This window comes from Porites lutea, chromosome 7 (assembly GCF_958299795.1).
Source record: "Porites lutea chromosome 7, jaPorLute2.1, whole genome shotgun sequence".
NCBI classification, from domain to species: domain Eukaryota; kingdom Metazoa; phylum Cnidaria; class Anthozoa; order Scleractinia; family Poritidae; genus Porites; species Porites lutea.
Genome location: NC_133207.1, coordinates 3,420,118 through 3,429,607, shown reverse-complemented (window position 1 = coordinate 3,429,607; position 9,490 = coordinate 3,420,118). Strand labels below are relative to the sequence as shown.

The 9,490-nt window shown below is 38.3% G+C and overlaps 1 protein-coding gene across 1 annotated transcript in view; it reads right to left on the bottom strand.

The window, feature by feature from the left end:
* Positions 1-3: 3 nt before the first annotated feature.
* LOC140942607 (TNF receptor-associated factor 5-like) overlaps positions 4-9,490 on the bottom strand; it is a 10,952-nt gene continuing 1,465 nt past the window's right edge. Inside the window, exons 2-7 of the mRNA XM_073391527.1 lie at positions 8,756-8,819; positions 8,052-8,153; positions 5,164-5,328; positions 4,657-4,731; positions 3,806-3,883; positions 4-2,789 (exon numbers count right to left, since the gene is read on the bottom strand). Coding sequence (XP_073247628.1) covers positions 2,043-2,789; positions 3,806-3,883; positions 4,657-4,731; positions 5,164-5,328; positions 8,052-8,153; positions 8,756-8,819 — 1,231 coding nt within the window. The 3' untranslated portion in view covers positions 4-2,042. The remainder of the gene's footprint in view (positions 2,790-3,805; positions 3,884-4,656; positions 4,732-5,163; positions 5,329-8,051; positions 8,154-8,755; positions 8,820-9,490) is intronic.

Below are 9,490 nucleotides of genomic sequence, written 5' to 3'. Positions count from 1 at the left end.
ATAGAGAAAGTAGTGCACCCTACCTCAAACTTCTAGATATACTTAACATAGACAGCATTTTTAAACTCAAAATCTCCTTGCTAGCTCACAAAATCTCACAAAATGAAGCCAATATCCCTGAAGTGTTTCAAAACTACCTCGTAAAGGTGTCTGATATTCACTCACACAATACCAGATAAATATGCGTCAAATCTTAACTTTCACCTACCAAGTGTAAGGTCAAATTATGGCAAACACACATTTAAGTTTGCCATGACCAAAACTCGGGAAGAGATTCCTACTATGATAAAAACACTTAGCTACCATAAGTTTAATAAAGAATATAAGCGAATTCTAGTTAACTCTCAAAGATAACAATGTTCACATGAAATGACTGTGCTGACATAATCGTCAATAGTTGCCATGGCACCAAGCGCACATTTATTATGTATTTCCAATCATAATATAGAGGTGGTTAGCTCGAAAGCTAAGCTCCTCTGACCACCGTACACTTCTACCCAAGCCAGTAATTTTCTTTTTTTCTTCCTTCTTCTTCTTCTCTATTAGTGTATTCCTACCTTACTATATATAATGTATGAATAATAAAATTGAATTGAATTGAATTAAATTGAATTCCATACTTCAACACCTTTATTTCTGAGAGTGTAAAGCCCGAATTTCACGGTGTATTTTGATTTTTGCTTGCACTATTTACGTGCCGTGATTTAATTTGTTGGGGGCTGAAGACGAATATTCGATTTCTTTTTTCTCGTCTTCTTCAGCCTCAGACTCTAAAGAATTGGCCATGGAAACTACTTTCTTGAATACTGGTTTTCTTGGTGAATCGAATTATATGTAACTTTGCAAGAATAATATAAAGTTGAGCGCTGCAGTTGGTTTCGTTAAGTGAAATTATAAACAACCCAGCAATTTACTTACAGTAGTCGGCGTTAAACGAATTTCACGTATAGAAAGGCTAGAAATTGAACTCATTTGAAACTGGCTAGTTCCACTTCCACACAACTTCCGCTAAATCGGAAAACCTTATTTCAAAAGTTGATAAATAGAAAACAAGCTTAAATGATTACTATGCCAATAACATATCTAGAGTAGTCACTGATCTAGCACGAATGTGTCAATACAAAAAAAAAAAAAAATTTTTGACAGGCGGTTTTCCGAACAAGAATGGTTCACAACAAATGCTGTAAGCGTATGACATCCTAACTGAATGTATGTTAGTGACGCCTTAACTTTGAGCCATTAATTACATATATCATTTCATGTTTGTCATCTATTTACATTCGTATACCGTTTTTATACCCGTACTTGTCATGTTTTTTGTGCTTAAGTACGTAGGTTCAAGAAGAGCACAAAGACATGCCGTTGTCATGGTAAATGATCCTTTTTCGGATCTTCCGTTTTTTTTGGTAGTGAAAAATCCATATGATCTGAGATCACAAATCCAGTTTTGGATTCTGACTCCAAAAAAACGCACCCCTAGTAGAAGAGCTACAGTGTCCATTACATAGCTGTGGATGCATTAGAAAGAAAAATTCTCATTTTTTTGTAATTATTATCAGCGACGGAGTCGTATTCGTAAGAGAAGTCATACGGTGAACGGAGTCGGAGTTGGTAGCAAGAACCCGAACTCAACTTGATCATCACATAAGTATCCCAGAGTATTGGCATCAGGAAAAAATTTCTCGTCAGGGTGTGGGTTAGTGTTTTGCCATTATTTGCCTTGACATTACTAGTAAAACTACAGGAGGTGAAAACAACAAAACGGTCGTCAAAGAGTGCTGCAATCAATTTTGAAATACTGAAAGGAAAGGTGGCGGGTGAATCGATAAGAAGTGTTCAGTTTTCTTCTCGTGGTCCTCCCCCCTATCGGCCTAGGTTAAACTCAAAGGAAACAAAGTCCTGCAACTGATGAAAGCTCAAATGTGGCTCTAGCCTGTTACAGTTCCAGATGTTAGTGGGCATTCTACCGACTCCGACTTCGTCGGAAGTGAAAATAAACGGCCTTAAAATCAAAACTGAACAATAACGGAATAAGAAAATAACTATTCATCAGGGCCTACATCCACCTGAAGAAACACAGTGTCATTCACAATGTAACGCCTTGTTTGAAGTACCTTGTGAGAAATAAATAAAGGTATTCCTCCCTGACATAAACTTGCTTGCCCGGGTCTTTTCCAAAACAAGTTATTGAAAGGACCTTGTCTCCTTGCACTTATATAATCTACAACGTTATTTCGCTGTTTCAAATCTTCATGTTGATCAATCAAAGTGAACGTTATTTTCTTTCTAAAAGGCCAGGGTAACATGTTATCATATTCACCTGCCATTAAAACAATTGCGACCGAGAGATGAGGAGACCTACGGCTAGGCAAATGTGTAAAATATCCGGCAAAATGAGGAATAACTGACACTTTTAATTTGTAACCGTAACATGCAGTGTAGAATGGATCACTTTCTATCGTTTCCTTCTCTCCTGCTTTCGCTTGCCTCAGAATATCACTGAATTTGTCAATCTTCCAAACATATCGGGTGTTGCCTTCTTCCTTATCTGTACTCAATTTCAGCCCAAAATGCCTTTGAAGCATGTCTAATTTTTCCACCAAATTTCTTGTTGTGTCTTGCGTTTCACGTACTTGATCCTTCATTAATTTCAATTCCGCTTGGGTTTCATTCAACTGTACTCGTGTTTCACCCAACTGAACCTGCGTACTGTTGAGTTTATCACAAGCAAAGTTAAGATGCTCTCGCATGGCTTTTTGAAGATGCAAATCCAAGTTTTTGCGCTTAACCTGCAGAAAAAGGACATAACAGTGTATAACATGGTTTGTACAATCTTGAAAAGGTCTTAGCCGTCTTGAAAAATCATTGAATTCGGTTAAGGTCCTTGAAAAGTTCTTGATTTCTTTATTAGGTCTTGAAAAGTCCTTGAAATTCACAACCTTGTCTACGCCAGACACCTTTTTCGGTAAAATTAGATTATTTTGCCAAGGAAAATTTGGCTCAACCTCGTTGTAAAAACTTGTAGAACTCACGGGTAACTTAAAAACATTTTTGTGCGTGAACAATATTCTATTTATCTTATTTCATTTCAAATTCTATTTCTGTACCTCAGATACAATTGCAAGTCGTACCCAGTCATTTTGCAAAGTGTTGTTGTGGAAAGTAGTATAAAATAATGTGATCAACCATGGCCGAAGTAGTAAAAATCGTAAATGTTTTCATAACGTGTTTAGCCACTAGGGTGATCAAAGAGGGTTAAAGAATGTCGATTTAGCCTTACCTCTTTACATCTTAAAAGTTTGTCTTGGCTAGGAGTTTGTCTAAATGTCTGATATGGTAGATAGGAACGCTGCTGAAAGGCGCGCCGTGGTGCCACAGGCAAACGATATGGAAAGGAAGAAGGACGGTGCTCAACTTACTCTGCTCATTTTACAATATTAATGAGTATGTTTGCAATTGCTAAGTGTTTTGCATTCCGTTCAAAGCTAGAGCGTTACTGCGTGGACATGTTAAAATAGCTCCCATGAGGACATTTTTTAGGTATATAAACGACCACACGGCATTAAACTAGGAACCTGACCAGGATAGAGCGCAGCAGAAAATGTAACCAGCTTCTTTTTAATCTCTCTCTCTCTCTCTCTCTCTCTCGGAGTCTTCCGCGGTGTTTTAAGTCAGTGCTGAGAAGTTTACAGTGTATGGAATAAACCAGTTGAGAGTGCAAAAACTGGTGAGTGATAACTCGTCTAAGTGGATACGTCATATATCCAATTCACCAAGTCAGAGTTTTATCTACTAAAGAACAAACCTTTTCGATGCATCCCATCTGAGCATACGGACAGGGAACTGAAGTCAAAGGGCAGTGGTCTTCAATATGATTTGGAATCTAAAAAAATGATAAAGAAAGTCAACTAACAACCGAAACGGTAATTATCTTCGTAACCTAGGTATATTCCAGTTGTAAGAAATTTTATCTTAATTGTTAACTGAAAGGACACATTACCACAAGAACTTCTTGGAAAAAGGTTCGCGTTTTGAACAAAATGTCGCCCCCCTATAAGGGAATCCGGATTCTGGAACCCGTGAAATTTTTGCTTGTAGAATCCGGAGTCCTGGGCCTTGGAATCCGGAATACAGCTTAAGGAATCCGGAATCCAAGTTTCCCTGACAAAGACCGAAATTCAGCACCTGGAATCCGGAATCCACGGTGTGGAATCCAGAATCCAAGACTTTCTTGGATTACCTTACACGGGGCGAAAAAATGAGAGTTTATTATAAATTTTTAAGTCTAAGTTTCTTTGCACACCCCGGTTCCACTGATCACTAAATTGACACTCTAAGGTTCATATGTGACGTCATGAGACAAATTCAGGAACTGAAAAACGGGGCGGATTTTATGCATCCTTATTCCCTTTCTTAGGGTTGCCAGTATTCTTGTGTCTCACTGCAACGCATCTTACTGGCATGTTTTACCTTTAACATCTATATTATATTTTTAAAACTCCATATTCTCCAAAGTCTACTTCTGATCTATTGTTGACGAATTATTGATTGAATCTTGTACGGTTTTAAATTCTCTCTTATAGACTCGGTTCTGCAAAAAACAGTTTTTTTTGTTGATGAAATACTCTTATTATGATGAAATGCAGTTACATCTACCATTCCTCTGTTAATTGATTCATGACAGCTGTTAGGGCAAGGAACGGGAAACTTGCTGCACGATTCCAAGTGGTCCTACAAAAAGACAAATGATACGCTCTAACGAACTAATCAATCAATCTTCAACCAATTGATCAGTTTCCTGAAAAATGATACCCTATTCTAGACCCAAACGCTCTGATTTATATTTCTTTCCCAGAGTAAACTGCTTGAAAACCGTACCCTTCACAGCGGCACACACCTATATAGCCCATATATGGCAGTTCCCCTCCCCCCTGGGTGGTGTTCGGCCATGATCAGGCGCGGCGCACTGTAGAGTGTTTTCACATGACGTCACGGTGGCCATATTGGTGTCCCAAAACAATGAAATAGCGGCCATATTGGTGTCCCAAACTAATCCTGTGGGAGTTGAACTCCTTTCTGAGGGACAGATAGGCTTGCGGCAAATTATATGTGACGGGATAAAAATCCTTTCTGTTTCTGTTTTTGTATTATTATTGTTTTTACCTGCAAGTGACATTTTGGGAGTAGTTGTTTACAATATTCACATTCTATTATCCTCCACTCGCACGCGTTTGTTAAGTGTTGTTCTAGAGCTTTCCTTTCCATAATCATATGGCAATTTTCATTGGCACAAGAAATAAGTTTAAAGGGGCATGTTTCCAGGTGGACCTGTTGTAAACAGTAAAAAAAGCAATTGTTACGTTTCATTACGGTTCAGTGTCAAAAAAGTAGTTGCATTACGATCAGCACAATAAAAAAGGACAACAAACATACGGTATTTCAAACAGGGGAGGTCACAAAAAGCGGTTTTCAGTGGAGTCCGGCTTAAATTTCTCTGTCCTTTTAATGTTTCAAGGAAACGCTACTCTACTTAATTTAGTATATGCACAAGCCTTTTTTTTTCACTTGTTTCATATTTTTGTTCTTATTGTGTCGATAACAAGATTCTCGAATCTTATTGGATCTCATTGAGCAGCCCTTATTTATTGCTATTATAACTTGTTTGATGCAGCGCCAAAACTTTCCAATTTGACCGACCAATTAGAAGCTGCTTGTAATCGGACAGATCAAATCGGACAATTGAACCAGCAATGAATATCGAGCACCAAATGTTGCTAACCAAAAAGTTTGGGCGGTATCATATTGCGTAAGGGCCGTGAGCAACTGAGCATGCGGATTTGTACGGGAATTAAAGTAAAAGATTCAAGAAGATAAATAATCACAGGAATTTCCAATATAATGCACTTAATCTTATTTAATTGGTTTGTTCTTGCTTGCTGTGCCGTATTTTAGCGATTTCCTTTACCCCCGAGTTTAGTAGTGAGCACTGAAGTTTCCAGCTTTAGTTTGACATGTTTAATTTCTAAAAAAATGTGTTTCCAAAACTGAGTTATAAGCCATGTTTTACTTCGGAAGCTTGCAAGCTGATGTAATAAGAACTTATTTTGTAAGTTAATAAATACTCCTACGAATGCCCTAGGACCCCTGTTAGGGAACCTTTATTTATTTATTCCAAGTTAAGGGTATGCTGGAACCCAACAAATAGACAGGGAATATATCACAAACCGTTTTTTGGATTCAGAAGACGAACTCATCTTTGAGTCTTCAGGAATGTGCAGAAGTGGAAGAGGCGCGAATGCGAAAAATGTCTGAAAAGTGGGCAATGAAGTAGCTGCAAGGATCGATGACACTCCAGTTCTTTTTAATTTTTTTTGTATCAGAATAACCAAGTGATAGTTTGTTTTTCATTCCGGAGTAAAGAGTATTGTCCAAGATAAAGCGTTGATAAAAACGAACCAGGCATTAGAACATAAAAAAGTATAGATTTCCGTGAAGCTCACTTCCAGCCAGTAGCAACCCTCTACAAAATGTAAGTCAGACAGCCGGGTAGATTAACTGGGACACTCTATTTTACGCTGGTGAAATCCAGCAAATAAAGGTAAAAAAAGAGTTTCTTTCATTTTCAACTTTCACTAAAAGGCAAGATAATAAGGCCGGTAAGATCCAACGAATCATCGCTCATGTTTCTTTCAAACAAGTTTAGAAATCAACACACACATCTGTAGGCAAGAGCAAGAAGTATTGAATAGTAATTCTGTCGAAATAAGCGACTGCGAGTTTGAGCTTGTTGTTGATCATTGCAGTGGTGGGAACTCGTTTCGTTGAAATTGTGACTGTTTTCTTTATAAGCTTTAGAGTCTTTAAACTACCAGTATTGAACTGTTAGCCTTTAGGAGGCTTGCAAACCATGTACCGTTCGTCCCGAGAGCTCTGAAAGTTTTTGTTTGAAGATAAAACAAAAATAAAAAATCAGGTAGTCCCCCCTCTTTGTGTGCAGATTTTATTGATGATCCCCCCTCGGACTGTCCTGAATTTGATGTGGCCCACCCCTCATTCTTGCCAGCCCACCCCCTGGCACAAACAATGAATGGTCTCTTAATTACTCTAATGGTGTGGCAAGGTTATATCAAGAGAGGAGGTATGTTTACCGGTATATTTAGCTCAGTTTTTAGGCTATTTTTAGGTTATTAAATGGGTTCTCATTTTTGAAGGGGAAAATTGGTTGTTTCTAATCCGAAATCTCAGCCAATGTAATAAGACGAATACATCAACTCCTTCACTTGTTTCATTGAAACCAGAAGAGCTTTTATGCAGTGATATCGATTTTCCTTATTTGCCGAAAAAAAAACGCGTATTTGGCACTTTGAGGGTTCGTGTGCGACAGGGCAGTCGGTTTTGCATGTTACTGGAATTGCAATTCGAGACTGATCATTGAGAAGTCATTGATTTTTCCTTGGTTATTACGATGATGCGCAGAGAACTGGGTCAGAGGTGGTCCCCAAAACAGTTCCAGGGTGAAATTCAGTTCCCTTTTCGGGTGGCTAAAAAGACAAAGCCTAGTAAACTGCCAATAGGATTATGGGTTGGAGCATTTAGGTACCTGAAGAGTATTTGACTACAAATACCTCAAACATGCTACGAGAATCTTGCTGTTGTTGCATGGTCAGTACTTAGAAGACTTCAGGAGTTATAAAGCCAGCGTTGGGTGAGTTTACATCTCTAAGATTTGTTCACATTTGGTACGATTTTCTGAGAAAAACATTAATTATGGCGAGTACAAAAATCGGCTTGTGGAACACTAAATTTTCAAAGAGCCCCTATGTTAGGCCGAGTTTAATAGGCGTTTTTCTTTAGATAGAAAATTGCCCGATAATCGTTGCTAGTAAATTGGCCTTGAGAAAAGTACCTGATTTTACGTGAGACTTGTACATGGACGAAAAGGTGTGGGTTACACTCGACTTGGGAATGATAAAGTTTCATGCTTAAGATACGTGCTTGATACGAACTAAATCCATTGCGCCTTGAAAATAGTTATGGTTTGGTATTTTTACCTTTTTGCTCCTCAGCTCACCAGTCCACGAACAACCAACACTTGGACATTTGATAACCAAAGACAATATTTTTCTTCCTGTTGCGTTGTCTGGGAATAAATCCTATCACATTGCAACAACAACAAAAAAGACAAAACGTGCTTATGATCAAGATCAATTGAATAAGAATAAGACTAATAAATTTCTTAGTTGGCGTAGTCTGTTACGAAAGATCAAAAGAACCGCTGCGCCCCTGGTTTGGACACCTTCACTTCCTGTCCTTTCTGGTTTCGAGGGAATATACTCTCGAACTATCCTTGTGATAGCATTTATCTGAATGAGATCTTGGCTTCTTAGAAAATACCCAAGTCGCTGCAGAAAAAAAGCTTTTAGAACTGGATAGACAAAGCATGTCCCATCATTGTTTCTTGGCAGACTGTAATTAAGGGATATGAGATTGTGGAAGACGTGTTAACACAGACACGTTGGAAAAAAGTTCTATACATAGATGTCCCCGTGATTTAGAGGACAGTTTTTCTTCTATTTCTTAACTGCTATGGATGCGTGTCAGGTGATTTTCTTGTTCTAAAAGCTTGAAAAAAAACTTGTTTCATCACCTCGGGCAGCTTGTTTCGATCGACTTTGTTCGCAATTTTACCTAAGAAATAGACAAGACAAAAACACAGTGCACGTAAAAGGTTAGAAGGTAAATGAAAGTTATTTACCTTGTCTCGGTCCAGTCGTTCCCTATCTGCAGGGCAGGTGTAAGGCTGGTTCTGAACTTCTTGTCTGTTTTTTTTTTTTTTTTTTTTGCAGTGTATTGGAGGCAAAATGATGGATAAATATATCACTAAACAAATGGATAGATAATCATGCAAATTATGTTCGTATTAAAAATGTTCAGCGCCTTCAATACGAACTAGTACGCAATCTTTGGTAGGAGCAAGTGTAGTCAAAAGGGTTTTCAAATAAAATGTGTCTAAAAGCAATTAATTTATTGGTTTTACTGGTTTAAAATAGCTTTGGTTCAGTGAAGTGTTCCTGTTTAAATGCCCACACATAAAACGCCAATCACATCAAGACTTAAAAAATGATTTTAGTCGTAAATTATGCATAAGGTTTGTCCTGGGTTCGCCACTTGTGAGGGGGAGGAGGCCGGGCAAGGCAGGGACTCATCACGAATTCACGAACAACAATTTTGTGTGTCACGAGTCGTGAAACAACGTTTTCACGCTTCTCAAAACTTTGAGGTCGTACAGAGTGCCTCTATTTTATAACCTAACTAGAATTTAACGAGCCTTATGAAAATCACTATATAAAATCCCAAGGGAAGCCAGCCGCAGGTAGGTCTGAGCGCACTGAAGTGTGAAGTTACGTTGTTTTAGTTAAGGTAATGCAAACCACTCGCGCTTTCTATTTTACGATTATTGCTACTATTATTGGGATACCCAAACGAAGCC